General features: G+C 40.9%; 1 protein-coding gene across 1 annotated transcript in view; it reads left to right on the forward strand.

The window, feature by feature from the left end:
- The first annotated feature begins 5,452 nt into the window (after nt 1–5,452).
- NALF1 (NALCN channel auxiliary factor 1) overlaps nt 5,453–20,228 on the forward strand; it is a 490,070-nt gene continuing 475,294 nt past the window's right edge. The window contains exon 1 of the mRNA XM_055802394.1: nt 5,453–6,353. Within this exon, the coding sequence (XP_055658369.1) occupies nt 5,544–6,353 (810 nt within the window). The 5' untranslated portion in view covers nt 5,453–5,543. The remainder of the gene's footprint in view (nt 6,354–20,228) is intronic.

The following is a 20,228-nucleotide window of genomic DNA, read 5'->3' on the forward strand; positions in this document are numbered from 1 at the left end:
GATGTAATATTATGACTGAGCTCTCATTATAAAGATGTCATGATAAAGATGACCTACAATTTTTGGAGAAAGCTTACCGGACTTCCAGATCCCATGTTATCCATTCACTGTTCCATGGCTGAAAATGTCAACAGACAAAAACGTTCTCGTTCTCTAACAAGAAGTCTCATAGGATACAGAGCAAACATCTGCAAGACAATTCAATCAACTTAACGACATTAATGTCTTACAAATTTGTACTGCACAGCCTTTGAAAGTCCAGTCTAACAAACTTTTAAAATTTACTGGTTGATAGTTAATCCCCTAATTTTGTAAGAAAAGCTTAAAAAAACCACAAAGCCAAAGGGACAAAATTGAAGGTAATTTGGAAAGTGGGAACAATGGAAAGTGCAAGAATCTTAACATCTGAATTAGAGCTGTTCAAACAGGGATTAGTAGCTTCAGTGCCTGCTAATATTAACATAAATTTCCCATTGCTTTGTGGTAATCAGGCCCAGGTGCCTCAAGCTTTCTCACAATAATTCAACTTTATGAAAAATACTGAAAGGGAAACTAAAACATTAGGAATGTGGTGGGAAATAAAATGAATTCCTCAGATTTCTTAACTTGCTTGTGTCTCAACAATCATTATGGCTATTATTCTTAGCAAATAGTTAATTGAATCTCTGACTCCCTTCCAAGGTAATGGGTAAAATGATATTACAATCTGGTGTAAGAAGCCAAAATAAAACAAAAACTATACAACTCTGAGGATGCTAAAGCACATACTTGACATATTATGCCCACAAAGAATATATAGATATTCCTATAGAATGGAAATTGTTTAACCTGTAAAAAATAATTAATATAAGAGGAACTAGTAAATGGCCTGATAATGTTTGCTTGTTATTAAAAGTGCTGGATGACACTCCGATGCAAGGGTTTACTGAGTATTTCTGTTAATAATTGTTGCAACAATTGCTTCTATCAGTAGAATCAGTCAACCCAAAAATAAAATGAAATAGATTATTTTAAGAATAGCCTGCTGCAAGATTTTACAAAAAGAAGTGCTGCTTAGCAATTAGAAAATACATTTTTCTTATAGAAAGAATATACATTACAAAGACAAGACACATCTCTCAAACCTGCTAAAATTATCTGAAAGACCCATATAGAGCTCTTCAGACCTAACAATTTTGTATTAAAAAACGTCACAGAAAAGCAAGAGACTAAAGCAGGAAATTACTGTGTGCATGATATTAGGCAAAAATACAAGACTATTTGCTTTGAACAGTAAAGCCTTCTATTATGGTAAGTGTTTATTATCATTAATGTGTCAAGAATTATTTCTGCTTCATAACCTAAACTACTTTCACAATAAAAACATATAGTATATAGGTGAAGCAATAGCTTCAAGTCTCTCAAACATTGTGCATGCTCTTTCTGTTAGACTGTGTCCTCAGTGCTCGATAAATTGGCTATCTTGCATATTATGAGTAAAAGAACTAAAGAATATCCGCTCTGGTTATATTGATTGAAGCAATATATGGCAGAGCTGACTCTGAGTTACATTATTTTAAGAATATCTCTGTGTGAAACATCTGGTGACTCCACCAGCTAGGGAGACAGGCTTCCATGAGTTCCTCACACTTGCCAAGCTTTGGAACATGAGTAATAAATAATCCCAATGAAAAGTGTGATTTCAAAGCAAAGTCAGTATTTTGCACCACTAGAGTTATTTAGGAAGAATGATGAATATGGGGACATACTTCTTTATTGGTATGTGTCAGGAAAGTCTGGCCCTTTTCCTCACATTCATATAATTCATTAACCCAGTTTAAATACAATTCTGTTACTTAGATTAGATTTATGATAACAAAACTTTGAAGGAGCTTTGAGAGAAAGAAGCTACATATTTATATGCATACATACTTCAGATTCTTTCCCCCACCATGTGCAATCATCTGCTTGATTTTCAGATATTATTTTATAGCATTATTTTTTTTCCCTTGAGCTCCAAGACCTAACACTAAGGGGCACCAGAGAACTGAACTGCATCTGTTCAGATCCATCAGGAACCAGCTGCTGCAACTAACAGGTTATTCACTGTGCTAGGTGGAGAGGGAATGGGGCTTCGGGGGAAACATAACAGGTGAAACAACATTTCTGCATGACACATTCTCTGTTACAGAAAACTGTCACTGAAAAAGGACGTGCTCATTTTGGGAATGCTGATTGTCTTATTATAGTTTATTGCTAGGTGTTGAAAAAGAACTCTCACTCTATTTTTCTGGGCAAAAGTTAGGAAATGTGAGAAAATGGATTTTTTGGAGAAGCCAAGTATATCTAAAAAATCCTGGCAGATTGAGTATATTCCCTTTGTTCCTAGACAAGTGTAACCAGAGAGGCACAGATTTAGGAATTAATTCTGACATTAAGTTTTGGATGAGGTCTGGATACCACCATTTCTTCATTACCACGTCTTAAAATTCCACTATGGAATAAAGAACATTTCTACTTTCCCCATGGATTGCAAAATTGCCTGTTACCCTATTACCCTCTCATTTTCCCAACAGGACAAAGGGAAACAATATTTGGAGTGGGGTGTGTGTGTGTGCGTGTGTGTGTGTGTGTGGTAGGTAATCAAGCCTGTTTTCCAGGTGTGGACTCCAAAATAGACTTCCTTCACCCAGAATTTGGCTGTCAAACTGTCAAATACAGGATAATTATGCAGCCAGTGCCACATATCTTAATAAAAGACATTCTGAAAATCTCAGACCTGATGGCAGGAACTTGTTGCTCATCCCAGTTGGGTTTGGGTTTGTTTGTTTCTTTTTCCATGTGTGTGTGTGTCCTCCATTTTTGTTTCAGTCCACCACAAGATACATAACCAAATAAGCAAAACGTAATTAAACAAATAACATGTTAGAGAAGTAGTTATTCTGATTCCCTTTTAAAAGCTCAGTCAAAGTCTTATCCCAGAACAGAAAACTCTACAAAAATGCAGAAACAGTTCAGGGCCCAATAAGTCAAATCATTGCAATCAAAGCTCTAAGGCCAAAATTAATAATGTACCATTAGCAGATGGTGTAAGCTGACTGACTGAGAATTGCAAAGATGCATTCTGATTTGAATACTGTAGACTTTTTTTCTTATAATATTAGCACATATTTCTGTGTCTTTAAATAGTCTATCAAAATAAAATCCACAGATAACTTCTGCTCAGTGTAGAATTTGACTCATAGATCTTTTAAGGCCAGATGAGACCATTATGATAATGTGCTTTGACCTCCAGCATAACACAGGGCATAGAACCTCACTCAGCAATTCCTCCCTCAGGTCTGCATCTTCTGTTTGAGGTATACCATCTCCTTTTCAAAGACATCCAGCCTTGATTTATAACTCAAAGTGATGGAAATTCCAGCACATTCCTTGGTAAGCTCACCCCTCAGTTAACTGCTGCAGTCAGAAAAGATCCAAGTTCTGTCGTCCTCTGGTATGGTTCAGTTTCAGAATTCTTTCCACTACGCTTTTCAAAGCTGAATTAGAGAGCTGTCAGCAATCTGTATCAGCTTATAGACCACAGCCATATTTTTTAACAAATAAAGCTTCTGTTAACAAAATAATGAGGAAAAGCCACCTTTTGGGGTACATTGTGCACCTCGTTCAAGGGCCATAAGCATTTCTAAATGGTCCTGTACTGCAGGATGGAGAAAGCCTCCAGAACAAGGAAAGGTAAGGCCTCTTAACCTTCCCGTAGTCCAGTGGAGAAATGAAAGCAGACGTCTTGGTTATGCTATGGACAGATAGCACCCCTGGTATCTAGAGAGGAAGACCTTGTAACTCCAGGTCTTCATCTCATAATGTTCAACTTGTAGCTGGCACCTTCTCTTGTCTTGTGCAAGATCCAGTTTTTTCTGTTGCTGTTACATTAAGGTGCATCAGCAAGCAAGGTGTAGGTAACTTAGGAGTGACTAAAGAGCATGTTTAATTAAGCAAGAGATCCTGCTGTTTGGGGCCAGAACATGGTGGTGGGACCTCTTTCGTGGAGATCATCAGTGATTCATGGGATAATAGGAGAGCCGAGCCTGCTGTCTCTGTCTCTCTTTCCAGGCAGTGACACGTAAAAGGCGAAAAACAAGGACTGGTGCCATTTACCCAGCTTGTGTGCTGCACCAGGGTTTTGCAAAACTTCTCTTGGGGAACAGCTTGGGGTTTAAGGGCATTACGCTTTCCAGCTCGCTGACTGAAAGTCAGGCAGCTGTGCTCAGGCTGCCTGCTACTGTGGGGCCAAAACCTGCCAAGATCCAGCGCCCGAAGTTCCCTATGTCATTTGCGATTTGCTGTGACAAGGACAGACAGGCGGCAGACCTCTCCGGCCACCATCTGCATGGACTTGGTGTCTCAGGGCCACAAAGGGAAGGAGACCCTGCAGAAGAGAGGGCTGGAGGGTGGTACCGAGCAGTCCCTTCGGTGAGACGAGTAGAGAGAGTTGCATCGAGGAAGCCCTTCGGAGGGGCCATGTGGTCCCCAGTGCCTCACCTACCTCCTCCTCCTCCTCCTCCTCAGGCAGGAGGAGGCAGAGTTGCTGCTGCTGCCAATGCGCCAGGATAGAGAGATCTCGGCGCGGGAGGAGATGACGCAAAAGGCAGAGCTCCCCCCAAAAAAGTGTTTCTCCAGGACGAAGATGGCGGCAACTTAGCCCAGGGGCCCAAGATGCCTGTGCCCATCGGGGCCCCCCAGCCAGGCAGTTCCGCCCCGTGCGCCCGGGGACACCGCGCCCGGCGGCAGCAGCGGCGGCAGCCGCAGCCCATTGTCACCAGCGGCGGCGGCGGCCCCGGCAGCCTCCTCCTCCTCTTCCTCTTCCTCCTCCTCCTCTTCAGCATCCTCGGCAGTGCTCCGGGAGCCCTGCAGCAGCGTCTCTCCAGTTAGAGCGGAGGGGGGAGAGAAGAAACAGGAGACGGAGACAGCGGTGCAGGCATCTGTGCCGCGGCTTGGGGCTGAGGAAGAGGAGCAGCGGCGGCGGCAGGGAGGAAGGGGAGGCGAGGAGCCCCCCGGAGCGTCCGTCGGCAGCGGGGGACGCGGCATGCAGCTGTCCGGGGGCAGCGGGCTTTTCTCAGGAGGGAGATGGGGAGCTGCGATCTGACCATGCCTGGGTGAGAGGGGGAAAGGACCAGTCGCGCAGCCCCGTCACCACCAACTATCACCACTACCACCACCATCTCCTCTCCTCCTCCTCTTTCTGCGTTATTGCTCTTATCTTCTCCACGGCACTCGGCGTTGGATGGACTGGGGCTGCTTCATGTGGTGAGACCAAGGCAGAGCCACCGGCGAAACCCAACAGTATCTCAGAGGAAGAAAAAGAAGAAAGAAAGAAGAGGGAGAAAGAGAAAGGGGGGAAGAGTGGAGGGGGGGCGGGGGGGCGGGGGGGAGCGAGCGAGCGAGCGAGAGAAGGGAAGGCAGGCAAGAAAATCCCCCCAATCTTTTAAGTCAATGCATATTGTGGTGACACCGGCAAAGGAGCCCTCACGGTGGAGTCGGCCAGGGCTGTGCGTTCCCAAAATATGACCAGGGGTGCTTGGATGTGCAGTCGGCAGTATGATGACGGCTTAAAAATCTGGTTCGCACCCCGGGAGAACGAAAAACCCTTCACGGATTCAGAGAGGGCTCAGAAATGGCGACTGTCCCTGGCATCGCTCTTGTTTTTCACAGTCCTGCTCTCTGATCACTTGTGGTTCTGCGCCGAGGCCAAATTCACGGGGACCGGAGAGAAGGAGCAGCCGCCGCCCGAGAAGCCCGAGCCCGCGGAGCCGGAGCTGCTGGCGGGCATGGGGGAGCCGGCGCCCCCCGCGCCCCGGCTCCTCGCCCCCCCCTCGCCCTCCCTCCCGCCCTCCCCCGGCAGCAGCGGCGGCGGCGGCCGCACCAACGGCACCGAGCCCCGGCACGGCAAGGCTGCTTTCCTGGGGAACTCCACCGCCAGGCCCCTGGAGACGTGCTCCCCCCCGAGCTCCTCGTCCGGGCAGTGCTTTAGCGTGGGGGACGCTGAGGCGGTGTGCCGGCGGCGGGGGGGGCCGGGGCGGCCGCGGGGCGCGGGGCAGAGCCCGGCGCCCGGCTGGGACCTGACGGATTTTTACCTTTCCTTTTGTAATTCCTACACACTTTGGGAGTTGTTCGCCGGATTGTCCAATCCGGACACTTTGAACTGCAGTCTGGATGTGGTGCTGAGGGGGGGAGGCTCCTGCAGCCAGTGCGTCCAGGCTTACCAGCGCTACGACCAGCACGCTCAGGAGAAATACGAAGAGTTTGAGGTTATGCTCCAGAAATATTTACAGTCGGATGAGTACTCGGTGAAATCGTGTCCTGAGGATTGTAAGGTAGGAGCCCCTGCTGTGTTTCCTGTCCCTGGCTGGCGGGCTGGCGTGCCTCCCTCGGCTGTTGTGGCTGCCGTGGTCCCTGTTGTGCCTGCTGCGGTCCCTGCCCCTGGCGCCGGCGGCCGTGGGTTCCGGGGTGCAGTCGGCGCTGCGGAGGGTATCGGCGGGGAGGCCCCCCGAGCGCACTGCTGAAAGGGAGGCAGAGCGAGGGGGAAGCTGCGGGGGAGGGGGGGAGAAGAAAGAAGAAGTGATCCTCGATCCTCTGGGAGTGTAGTGCTGGATTTCCCCCTCCTCATGAATATGCGATTGGCTCCGGCTCGGCTGCCGGCTTCCAGCGGGCTGGGATGCGGCTTGGCGGCAGGCAGCGACAGGGTCTGCATGCCAATGAGCGGGGCTGGGGACGGCAGCCGGGGCTGGGGACGGCAGCCGGCGCCGGGGCCGCCCGACGGCGCTGCCCTGCCCGCGGGCCCCCCGGGGCGGGCCGGGGCCGGGGGCCGGGGGGGCCGCGGTGCCCGGGAGGACGGGCGCCTCGTCCCCCGGTGGCGGCGGGGGGCGCGCACCGGCAGCTGCGGGCGGGTTCCGTCGGGCGCTTGGCCCCGGGGCGGCGGGCAGCGGCGGGGCGCGGGGCGGCGGAGCGGGCGGCGGGACCGTGTCTCCGGGCGCTCAGCTGAAACCTGCGGAGCGGGGAAAAGCTGGAAGGCGAGGGAGGATGTCAACGGGCATCGCGGTGGCCCTTGGTTGGGAAGAGACGGTGACAGCGTTTCAGTAAGCCGCGACCGTTTTCTTTGGTGCCACCGGTGACTGCTCGGAGAGATGCAGAGGCTTTTCTTTTCCTTTGTTAGAAGGCAGGGTCCCACTTGGGCTCTTTGCTGTTGTTGTCTTCTCTCTACTTTTGCACAAGAATAATTGGCCTAGCTCTCAAGACAGGAAAGCCCCCCCCCCCCCTCCCCCCCCCTCCCCCCCCCCCCCCGAAAATGTTGTCCTTGGCGCCTGAATTAACTAACTGCATGCTTTTTTCCCCCTGTTTGAGTGTTTGTTGAGACCTGAGCCAGGTGAAAGGTTTCTGCCCTGAAATGGATTATCTCAACTACTATAGCACTACATTAACCAGTCTGAACCAAATCCTGTTTTAGCAGTGGAACACAACAGTGCATACAAATCACTGCTCTGAACAGGCAGCCTAGCAGTACCTCGGTGCCGTGTAACTTCATCAGGGCCTTCTGAAATCATTTCATGGGAACAGTCCATGCCTAAAGAATCCCTTTCACCAATAAGTTAGTGTAATTTGCTCATATCTTTGCCACAAAAATCAATCCACAGCCCCTCCAGAAGCTAAAATATCCTGTTACCTAATTGGATAAAGTAGGAAAGTTGCCTTTTTTTCTTTGTTATATCTGACAAAAGTAAAGTAGTCTTATCAGTAATGTTGGCTCCACTGTTTCTAGGTTATATATAAGCTCTGTGTGTACACACTCGGCGTATATATGTTATGTACTTGGTTACTGAAATCGTAAATGGATTCTATTTCCATAGTGAATTGGATAAGTAAAAAGCGTATTAGATGTAAATAGATGTCCACTGTCCTAAGGACATCTTTGCCATTTCACTGACTCTTCTAACTAGAAATTGACCTACTGCTCTGTGCTGCCAAACAATCAACATCTACATGCTTAATTTTTTGTATCTCAGTTTAGTTTGACTAAACTTTAGCACAAAGCGTGAAGTTGCTTTACAGTGTATCATGGTGTAAAAGGTGTTGAAAATGAACAGAACAGCAAATGCACACTGTATAATGATTTCCCCTTAAAGAGAAATACTTGTCCAATTATGGGAAAAAGTTGTTGACATTAAAATGATTATGTGAAACATATAAATGAATTAGACAAATGCAGTGCCAATGACCTACAGGTTCTGAGTGCCAGGTGTATTGCTCTGTGTTTTGAGAATTTGGCCAACCAGTAGGAGAAAGGAAAAAAAACAACAAAACAAAACTCAACAACAAAACCCAACAACACAAACAAACCCAAACCAAGGGTGCAGCTTAGTGTTTTCTTCCTCTTACTGGGGAAGCGGGCGGGTGGTGCAGACCTGGTAAGGGGGGCAGTGGGGTGACCCTGTGAGCATGGGCTTGGGCTTGGGCTGGACTGGGCTGGGCTGGGTTGAGCTGGGCTGGGCTGGGCTGGGCTGTGCTGGTCTGGGCCGTGCTGGGCTGGGGGCCGGCGCTGCCGGAGATGCTGCTGTCCAAGGTGCTGCAGAGCAGCGTACGCAGCCGGCGGTCAGGCTGGGGAGCCCCCGCGCTCTTTCCCCCGAGCCTGCCTGGCTGCTGCTGGGTCCCTCTGGAGCATTTTGATTCATTGTGGTGGCTGAGAAAGCCAAGCGTTTAGCAGGTCCAGCGGTCTGATAGCCGTATCGATGGGTATTGATGTGCTTGTACGTGGTCTACCCTGAAGTGCCAACAGGTGAAACTAGAAACTTGTCATGAATACTTTATGACTATTGCAATATTCTGCTGGACTTTCTGGTGTTTTATACATATTTTATTTACCCTCAATCAGGAAATAGCCTTTTTTGTGTGTGTGTGTGTGAGTAAATACTAATATTTTGAGCTTTGGACATCTAAATAATTCTTAACTTAAGAATCAGAACAGAAAATAACTTGTCATCTAACTGTGTTTTACGTACACACCATTTGGTTGGTTTATGTGGTGAGCTGCATTTTCTTTTAAGCAAAATCCTAAAAATACTGTCTTTACTAAATTATCCTGTATGTAAGCAATGGCTTAATGCAATGAATGGCTTGTTAAATAATCTATTTATATTTAAGACATCTTTATTATTCTGAGAGGGCTGCTTCATTCACAGAAAGACAGCGCTTCATCCAGTGAACCAATTATAGCTGATGACAAAATCAATAAAATTTACACTGAATAACAGTCAACCTAGAACTTGTAATTGGGTATTACTTCCCCCTTCCCAACTTTCCCTGCCACCATCCCCCACCCTTGACACAGTCAGTTCTCACTGTAACAAGTGAAAATCATGGGGATTTCTCAGTCCAGCAAGTGATGCTTTTCCAAACAGTACTGCTGGTTGTAACAAAAATTGCGTATCAAAATACTCTTGACATATAAGCCTAAATCTCAGACTTTATGTTTTCATTCCCTTATCTGAAACTGGAAGAAAACAAACTTCGTTTTCACAATAGTCAGTGTTTTACTACATGTCTCCTGGTCTCTGAATAATATTATAAATAAAGTGCTTTGTATTGCAGAAGTTTGCAAGCAGGAATTGTTTGCATTATCAGTTCACATTTAGCTGTTCTACATGGTGAGTTTTAGTTTCAGTTTTAATATGTAAGTATATTCATTTTATTGAAAAGAAAGCTGTCCTGTAATTAAGGTTTTACTATTAAACTTCTTGTTGAGTTGCATTAGGATTTTTGAAAATTTTGTACCAAATGCTGAGAATTATGAATTACAGAACATTTGTAAAAGTCACTATTTTTTATGGTATCATTGAACATGCATATGCATTTTATATTGTTAGGTTGTCAGTATACTTTGTGTGTTGTTTAGAAGTTTGGGTTATCAGTCTCAACTTATTTCTTAAAAAATATCCTGGAAGTCTGATGTTTTTATATATTGTTTTCTTGTCTCGATAGTCACATATTAGTAAAAGCTAAACAATAAATATAAGAAAAATATTTGAATGTATTACATATTCAACAAGGTGACATAATACATTGTTGTGGCTTTATTGAATCACCAGAGTAACAGAACAGCTGAAAATCTGGATCTACAGTTCTGCTTTTCTGTTTAAATTTACTTTAGATTTTTTTAATATTTATGAAATTTTGCTTTTGTACATTATAAATTAATAGTTTATTTTCAGATTGTTCTTGGTAATACCTATAATTTTTTGGTTTCCAGAATACCATCTTTATATGCAGTGTGACACAGTACTGTATTCAGACAATTAACAGAGAACTGAATTGGCTTGATGTTGGAAGACACAGTTCCCCATAATGACTTGTCAGCTTTCAATCAGGGGAAATACTCAAGTTCTTATTCTTAAGACAGCAGGCAATCGCTTTGTGGAATAAAAGAAAATTCTGGCTACTTCTGATTAAGAACTGGGTCAAATAACTAAGTAGGACATATAAATGTAAAGGGGTTTAATTCTTTTATTTTTTCCCCCCCAAGAATGAATTTATGTTTTTGTAAAAAGTATTGGAGGCTAGGACTTCCTTGGCAACTATATTTATTAATGTTTGAACAAAACATCAGTTACAATCATTTGACACGTTTCTTTAACCCAGTGAAAGCTGAAAGTGTTTAAAATGTGGCTTTCCTTAGTGCTAGTTGAAATATTGAAATGTGTAATTCAGGTAAGTGCATTATAATTAAAATAACATTCAAGGAATTAAGGTTTTCTCCTAGAATATCAAAGGGTAAAAATGAGAATATTTAATTTTTATATAAACATTGCTAAAAAACAAACTTCATCTGACATCCTAGGTGCTCAACATGTACAGAGAGACCTTTTTTTTCCTTATTTTCAGAAATTAAATATAAATTAATAACTTCTGATTTGAGGTTTATGATCCTGGTATCAGAAAAATGTGAGAAAATAGTGGAATTGTAATGCTACCTGGCTGAAAAACATGCATATCAATACAGGGTTTCATCATTAAACATAGATGGTATCACTATAGGAATATATTCATCATAGGAATATAAAGCTGTTGCTTCTGTTACTAGTTTGTTTGTTTTTTATCAAAGAAATGTGTTCAACTACTTTTATTTGAGTGAGAGGATGACTGAAATTTTTTTAAAGCAAATAAAATCACATTTGTGCTAATTTATCTGGAAATAGCAAAGCTTAGATGAATCATGACTTTTCTAAGAACTTTTTCCTAAACAGCATATGTAGTCTAATTAGGTTTTGATTCAAACTCTCAGTTAAGCTGGCAGAAAAGAGCAGATGAGAAATATGAAACCAAAAGCTCAAGTGATAAAAGAGCTCTTCTGTTCCAAAAGGTCACATAGACCAGCATCTGCTGCAAAGTTAGGCACTTAAATTGCACATCTTAATCACACAGTATTTATATCATATCCAAGAGTGATACCTAAGCTAATCAGAAGAAACTCTTACAAATCAAGCCTTCAGAAATCTGCACTGGTGGTCAGCATTAATACAAACCGGAAACAATAAACATTAATTACTGATGTAATGCCTTTTCAGAATGTCTTGAAATTTAAATATTTATTTTAAAGCTCTTTTTAAAATTAATAATATGCTGTATTAATAAAGCCATGAAACATAAATGTATAAATTTCTTTAAAATGCTGTGAAAGTAATGTGACTGTATAAATTGATGTTTGCACATGCTATTTGTTCAGTTGATTTAAAAAAAACCCAACAATTAGCAAGTTGAATTATTTTTTGAAACTAATTTATGATAAATATGTGGATGAATTTAGTGTAACTATTCATATAATAGTGCACTGGTATATTAATATAAGGAACAACACTGACTATGTGTTAATGGACTTTGTATTTTGGCCTAAAATCATGATCCAGCAATCTGCCTTAGTCTCCTGTTTTGAGCTAGATGAATGGCACTGCACTCAGGGAAGGCTTTGCACATGCTGTAGTTTCAATTGCTTAAATGCTGTGCTGGATCAGGATCAGATGTCTTCACTACTGAAAGAGCAAATTTCCCAGTGTTCTTACCTCACCTAACTTTTAAAAAGTTTGCATCTAGTTGATCACTTAGATGTCCATCCCATTCATAGTGCCGATGGGTACTTTATTCCTGATTTAGGAAAAAAAGGGCGGCAGATGACTAGCACAGCGTAGCTGAAGTGGATTCCACCCTAGTTTAGCAGTCACCGTTTAACACTTGATGGTGTTAGCTTCACATGTCTAGGGACGTCATGACTCTGCCCTCAGTTTTACTTTGTTCACTGGTTCTCTTTGCATCGAGCAGTATGCTTCTCATGCACCTTGCAGAGAATGCAGTGGTCTGGCTTCTTCACTTCATGTTCTTCTAGGAAAAGTAATCAAAATGCAGACTGTAGTTCTATCACTTATCCTGCCTAAAAATCATTTGGTCTATACTTAGTAATTTATTAATTCAGCCCTACACAAAGATCCACAATGTATTTAGAACTGTGAATTGCCTAAAAGTGAAAAAGTAACTTAGAAGCTGAATTTGTAAATATTACTTTTTGGTAAGTATCACTCATAACACCCCAGAAGGTAGAAAGCTGAAATAATTCATTTGACAAGAAAAAAAAATACAGAAAAAAAAGAAAAAAATGACCCTTTTTGTAGTCACTGGAGATATATAGGCAATTCTAGAGTCTGCATCAGTTCACAATAAACTGGTCAGCTGAATTATGTCAGATAGATTATGCCCTTAAAAGCACCTATTTTCTCTTTATTGTCTCTGAAGAGAACATACTGTCATTTTATCTCAAACTTCTCCACCATTGACCTCTAAAGTCATATTAGATGAATCCTAACAAGATATTAAAAAAATAGTATAAAAAAATAAGTTTTTATGAAATTGTGGTCATATGCAAAATTTAACTGCCAGAAAGTCTGTAAAGTCCTGCTACTTGTGCTGTCCCACACCAAGCTAGTGAAATCAGAAGCCTCCTTCACTTCTCTGATGACTGTATTGTGTCACTGAAGAATGTGTGAGCTATGCAGTCTGCTTCTTAGAGATGCGAACAGGAAAGGGCCTTGTTTGACATAACTATATTTTTATAACTTTTTTGAAAGATTGGAGGCCAAGAGCTCCTACATACTGTTTTTCCAGTTTTACTGTTACTTCTACTGAGAAACTATACCATAACAATTGTAGGTCATCTTCTTATTAGCAGTTTCTTGCAGGTTGATCTGCTGGGGATTTTTCTCTTATTCTCCCTTCTTTCTTTACAAAGTAGGTGGGTTTTTGTGGGGTGGAAGTGTCTATATGTGTGAGAATTCCTGTAGATTGTGCTGGGTTTCACTTTCTTCCCTCAGACCAAATCAGAGGGAACCCCCCTAAGCCTACCCAATCTTTCTCACTCAGGAGGCACATATTCTTAGACGTTTATGCCACTTTACTAAAATAACCATACTGTACTTTTCTATTTGCTTTTCACTGTACTTTTCTCTTGTCAGAACTGTAGAGCAAACATCGTGAAGTGAGAGCATGTGGCAGTTTGATTTAGTTTACAGCACCAATCAGTTAGATGAATACAAATTTAGTGAGGCACTAGAGACATATTCTGCTTGTAGAGAGATTTCATTAATTTGAAGGTATTTGAAAAGACCAGGTTTAGTTTTGGATTTGTGGTGTGACCTTGTTTGCAAACGGCAGATATATGAAAGACACAGATTGCTCCTTTAGAACATGCATATTGAAGAGCTGTATCCAACGAGCTCCCAGTCCATAATGACAAAGATAACAGGGCATGATGTAAGCTGCTTTGAAGGGAAGTTGATCAAAGCTTGATATTCTCCCATCCTTTATCTCATCTCTTTAATCCAAACTGATGGACACGTCTCGAAAGCTGTGTTTGAAATAACAGTGTCCTAAAGCCTTAATGGAAGAACCTAGTAGGACCCTTTGAAGCACTGGTCAAATACCACCAAATAATTGGAACAAATGGTGATGATAAATGTTGAACTGATAAACTTCGGCAGTTCTATATGAGTATCTTGGTCCTTTGAAGTGTCTTGGAGACCCTGATGGGAATGTTCACCTTTCCTATAGATTGATGTTGACAGATCATTCAGATATTTCATCAGTAGAAGAAAACTTGCTGATTAAAAACAGTAGCAAAGGTGACCTGAAGTTACCAAAAGACAGTATGTTTAGGTCTAGGTTTTTAGAAGTCCTGCAGCAGTTTGGAAATCATTGTGGATGTTTTAAATGATTTAAATGAAATTAGGGAGAAACTGTAACTGAGAGATTACAAATTAAAAAAGTCCAAATTTTCACTTTTGGGATATGACAGTGACAGTGACCCTTTTTTAAATTTTATTTTATTTTTTATTTTTTTTTTAAAGTTACATTTTAGGCAAGATCCTTAGTCAAGCCATTACATTTTCCAATACATACATTATAAAATTTGAAAAAGAACAAAAAGTAATTTTATTATTTTTTTTATTTTAGAATGTGCAATGTATTGTAATTTTCAGGAGATATTTTCCAGGGAGCAAATATGATATCTGAAATGCTTTTTAAATGCATGTTTAAATCTTGTTGATCCTCTGCATGTTAGATTAGATGCTGCCTTTACTTTGCCTGACCGCTTATGTAAATGGTATTTTGGGCCTGTCAACACACTTCATCTCTGTAAAACATCATAATGAAGTATCTTTATTACATTTTAAAGATATTAGCAACCCAGAACCAGAAGGCATTCTTAATTAAAGGGAAGGGGAAAAAATGGATTGTCTGTGATATTTAGAAAAAGAGTTTTTCTCATTTCATTCATTCTTTTGGGAGAATAAGAGAGTTTCTGTAGTTCATTGATTGATGATTTGCTGATCATTGCTGTACATTGGCTAGCTTGCTCTCCGTATTTGAGGGGTTACACTTGCAGGTTCTCAGAAAAACCAACTTTGTATGAGATGTATTCATTTAGATAAATTATTGGATTTAAGGATCTGTTAAGGAAGAATTTAGGCAACCCTTAAATGCTTCAAAATCTATATTAACACTTAATTACACATCTTGCAGCTTTCTGGGTTTAGTAATAGGCAACTAAATAGAAGACCATAAATATAAAAATTTATTCATGTATACATGAATATATTCATGAGGAATAGTATACCAGACATAACATTTTTTGCTAGTGTGGAAATTTTATTCTTAACTCATATTAGTTCATTTAATATGCTCATGATTCAGGAAAAAATGTATTTTTATATCAGTATAACTTCATCATTTAGAGGAGTATCTTTATTTCTGTTAGAGGTAAAGATGTGTTTTCAAAGGCACTTAAAATGATCTCTGCCGAGACAAATTTTTGTATTTGTATGTGCACACTGGTTTAAAAACCAGACATTCTTTAAAATAAAGCCCAGGAGGTAGAAGGACAACAAAAATTAGCAAATAAACAATAAAATGTATTTTTAGGCTTAATTTGTTGTGTAATAAAGAATACAAGTATATATTTAAAAAAAATGTGCTTACAAAAATTACATGTACATTTCCCATAAGCAGTGTTAACATTGCCTTCACATGATATTCTTTGAAACCAGATTTCTGTATAGAAGAGCTTCAGGGTAATAAGGATATCTTATTTATTCACAGTTGCAAGTAAGAATTCTTGTGTATTCAAAGGCATAACTTACTTTTAAAAGAAGATTACCTTGTGATGAAATCTGGTATAGCACATCTCACTTTATTCTTTTTAAAATGTAAGAAAACTATATCTTTAAGTTTCAACGTATAACATGAAAATGATAAAAATAAAGTTATGTATGTCAGACATAAACTTTTCAATTAAAACCAGCTACAAATAATCCAACAGCTGCTTTGGTAAAGACTAAAACCTCTGGAAATTTTCAAGAGAAGTATTACCATAATATCTATTTAGAATACTGATCATTAATAAATTCCTTAAGCAAGTTTCTGGTGGTTTTCCAGTGGGATGTGGCTTTACTGATTCTCATGTTAAGTCAGGCAAATAGTGTAATCAGTGGAGAAGGATGCACATCATCCGAGCCTAATTCATTGACCAATTTTTTATTAAGTAAAATATTCAAAATGCATCTATTTTTGGAATATTGCAAATTTTATACCCCTGTATGTACAAAAACATCCTTTCATGTTTTTCCTTTCATGCTGTGTTCCAGCTGTTAATACTGCAGTACGGTGCTTGAAAGCAAGACTGGGCAGTTCTGGTGAGAAGAAAGTTTTTTTAAAGAAGGGAGCAAGTATGGGAAGTGCCCAGCACCCTGCACACGTGGGTCCCTCAGCATGTGCTGCCAGGAGCACAGAGGCTCTGTCCCTTCAGTCACACAGCTGGGGCAGGGCCGGGGCTGAGGATATAACTGGATTAGATTCCACTGGTTTGAGGTTCTGCACTTAATGAAGCAAACCAAAACCATAGCCAAGGTCCCGTGGGATGGCTTTTTAAATTCTTCATGGATTCAGAGATGAGAGATGTTGGTTTCCAGTCCCATTCTACTGTGGAGTTAAAAGTCTTCCTCTAAACATTTCCGCACAGAACCTGACAGAACTTGGACCAGTATTATAAAGAAGTCGGAGTTTCTGAACAAGGTACATTTGAAATATTGGCCAGATTATCTTAAAAGCAGAATTATTTTTTGTATTTTTCTTTTTCTTTTATGCTTTCTGATATAACAGTCCTTGGGGAAATGACCTCTATTATAAGCTAAGTTTAGCTAACAAGATATGATACATTATAATATGATGTTCAGGAAATGAGGCTTGCTGTTTTATATCCCAATTCGGTTAGAAGTGCATTATGGTTTCTTTTGTCTCTAATTTAAATCTTATAAATGTTAAAGCTGAATCTTATAAATATTACATTTTTTTGCAACCTCACTGTATTAATGAAATTAAATCATTACTGTAACGATAGCTTTTTAAATTTTAGCATTGAGATTGATTCCTGGCGTGAGACCTGAGTATATATACTCTGTATGACAAATGTGAATTTAAAGTATTGTTTTATTTTCATTTGAACATATAGACTGATTTTCTTTAGTCAGGAATCTACAATGACATATAAACCAGGACTAACTCCATTGAAACCAATGGCTTTACTTAAATGTAATACTCTTTTGAGAGCAGGAGGCACATGTTATACTTTAAGACTCAAATACATGAAGTCAAAGGGACAGATTTGATTCAGACTGATTTCCTTTGCAGACCTTGCTAGAAAAAGCAATATGCAGGAGTGCTTTAAATGCTCATTTTCTTGTCTTTGACTGACAATACTATATTTGTTGTTGTCAGATTAATGTTTTTTTTCCCTTTTCTTTGTTGTTGGACTTGGTCTTGATCCCATTCTCTTATTCTATTGATTTTTCAGGCACACTGTAGAAAAGTATTATGAGCTTAACTTGTTCTGTCTGGGGGGCGGGGGGGAACCTTGAAGAAAACAAAGCAGAATTAATTTGCCTTTCCAAGAGTGTAGGTCATCCACCTGGGTTAAGAGGAGACATGCTGATCTGTAGTATTACTAGTTTAAAGCCAGAGAAACTGCTTTGACTGCTGTAAAGACACTCTGTATTTACACTGGTATAAATACAGCAAGAATTTAAGCATAATATGAGGAATTCATCAGGTAATGGAAGTTTTGCTCTGTGGTACATTTCAACACTCATAAAAAAGGTAGTAATTTTAGCAATGACTCATCTTAAATAAAAATTACAGGTATTATACAGATGTGTATGTGTATTTATGTGTGTGAGACAGAGGGAGATATGTATGTCTTACAAGAGATGCAACAAGCTGATTACTGAAGTAGGATCAAGCATCTTGGAGACTCCAGGACAGTCCTGAAGTACAGTCCTATGGAAGTCTTTGAAATGTCCTGGATTCTTTAAAACTAAGAAGTAGTTTAAGAAGTACAGGAAAAATGTAATAATTGTTTCTGCATGATCTTTTCCTTTTTTCAGTCACATACTGTTTTCTGATTGATCTGGAAATGTAAATTACTTAGAGTATTTTCTTTCTTTTGTTAAGACTTCTGAAAGGCTCCACAGTAAAACGTGGAATACACAGGTTCAGCTGCCGATGTCGTAGCCAGGAAGTGCACTAACCCTGTTCTGTGTCGGCCTTTGCAACTCCTTTGTAGATACCCTTGGTGTGTTTGGACTGAAATTTGGATCACTGGTTGGAAGAAAACCACCTAAAACTCCATGTATTTCTGCTACTAAATATTAATAGATTATGGAAGAAGTTACCTTAAATGTTCTTTTTTCCTAATTGGAATATTTGAAATTATTTTTGCTTCTGCTTCTTTATTTGCACATTACATAACAAAGGTTTTTGTTTGTTTATGTGGGGTACTTTTAAAGAGTAGAATATTTCTATTTCTGTGATTATCTGGGAAGTCAGGTTTCTTTAGTGTTTTAGCATCTGTTATATTTTTTCTGAAATCTTTTAAACGACAGAATTATGTTAGCTTGTGCAATATGAACATAAATTACAGTCACTTCCCAAATATGTATTTAAATCCTTTTTTGCAGTTTTCTGTCTACTTGTGATTGTTTCTTTTTGATTACTGGATAAATATTCCTCCTTAAATTTTGTTATGAATGTAAATATTTATAGCATGATTTTTTTCCTCATAGTTTTTAATACAGGCTTGAGTTGAAGAGAGATAATATTTGGGATGGAAGACATCTTTCTATCCTTTTATCATTGTTTAGATCTGCAGGAGAAGGAGATTATATGTTTTGCAGCTTGCAGGAAATACATCTCAGGGAACGCTTCTGGCGGGGCAGATCTGTAGGCTCACAGGGAGGAATAAGAGATTGTGAATATCAATAAGCTGGTTTTGGGCTACTCTAAATCTGTGATCCTGTGTGCAGGATAGAAAACAGAGCTTAAAGTATATCTTTATAAAGAGATGTTTGAAATAATTTGATTATACATTTGAAAGAGAAGCAAAAGACCTGAAACTTTTCTTGGTTCTTTTCCTGCAAGTAATGGTACTATAGGGGAACAGAAATATTACAGTAATTCAGCAATGCAGGGATCCCATAGGATGTGGTGCACCATGAGGTGCACCTGTTATATTCCTCAAAGGGCTAGCCCTGCTTCAAATTCTTTTCTTCACTTTGTGTCTTAGTAGAGTTCCAAGGCAACTATTTATTTCTTACCAAGTCCATATGCACTTGAGCACACAGCTCACAAATCTCAGGTGTTTGAACTGTGTACAGGCATCTGCCCTGAGCCTGTTTCTCCATCAGCATTTTAGTTTAGGTCAGGGGTGTGCTTTTGAAATAAATCTCCCACTCACTCCTGTTGCCACTCTTAACTGTGTCTTGGTTCACATCATGGAGCAATCTGGGAGCACAGAAACTGGTGCTTTCTGCTGGAAGTAAAGGTGAAGAAGTGCCCCAGTAGTGTGTCTTATGAGTTTCAGTCACTAAGGGACATGCAGTCTATAGGGCCAGGGTTAGCCTGAAGTAAAACTGATGAAACATATCATGTGGATGCCAGGCTCCCTGCACTGTTTCAGTTTACAGAGTGTTCCTACAGAGCCGCACACAGCATCCCCCCCACCCCACCCACCCACCCCCTTGTTAGTATTCACATAGCCATAGTTACAGAGACTGACATTCAATCCTCACCTGCAGATAATTCCCAAAGTATCTCAGCAATTTCTTCAGGACTGCAGCTCAAGACCCAGAGCCGGAGCTCTGAAATGATTCACTGCATCTGGTTCCATATAATAATGGCATTAGTGATCATCTCTGATCCTTTTTTTTTTTTTTTTTTTTTTTTTGAAGTTGTGAAGTTTTTTTCCTCCATCTTTTGCTGGCACGCCTATGGAGGTGATGCATAAGGTGATGCAGAGCATGGTGCAGATTTTTGCTCTATGCCTTCCCTGCAGCTGCCAAGCCTCTGTGCAGCAGAACCACTGCAGCTCTGCTGCGTTTCAGGCTCTGGGCTGCCTCTGTCCTCACTGTGAGACTCACAGCGCCTTCCCAGCACACGGACACAAGGGCAAACAGAACCATCAGTGCCTCTTTATGGCAACTTTCGAGTTTTTAGTTTCAGAGTGGTGCAAAACTACCTAAACAATCATGAAAATGAAAAATTTGTGTGGGGAAGGAGGGAAATGGGCAGCAATGGAACAAGTTTGACCTTCCTTCATAAAATGCTGC

Source organism: Falco peregrinus, chromosome 4, assembly GCF_023634155.1.
Source record: "Falco peregrinus isolate bFalPer1 chromosome 4, bFalPer1.pri, whole genome shotgun sequence".
NCBI lineage: Eukaryota > Metazoa > Chordata > Aves > Falconiformes > Falconidae > Falco > Falco peregrinus.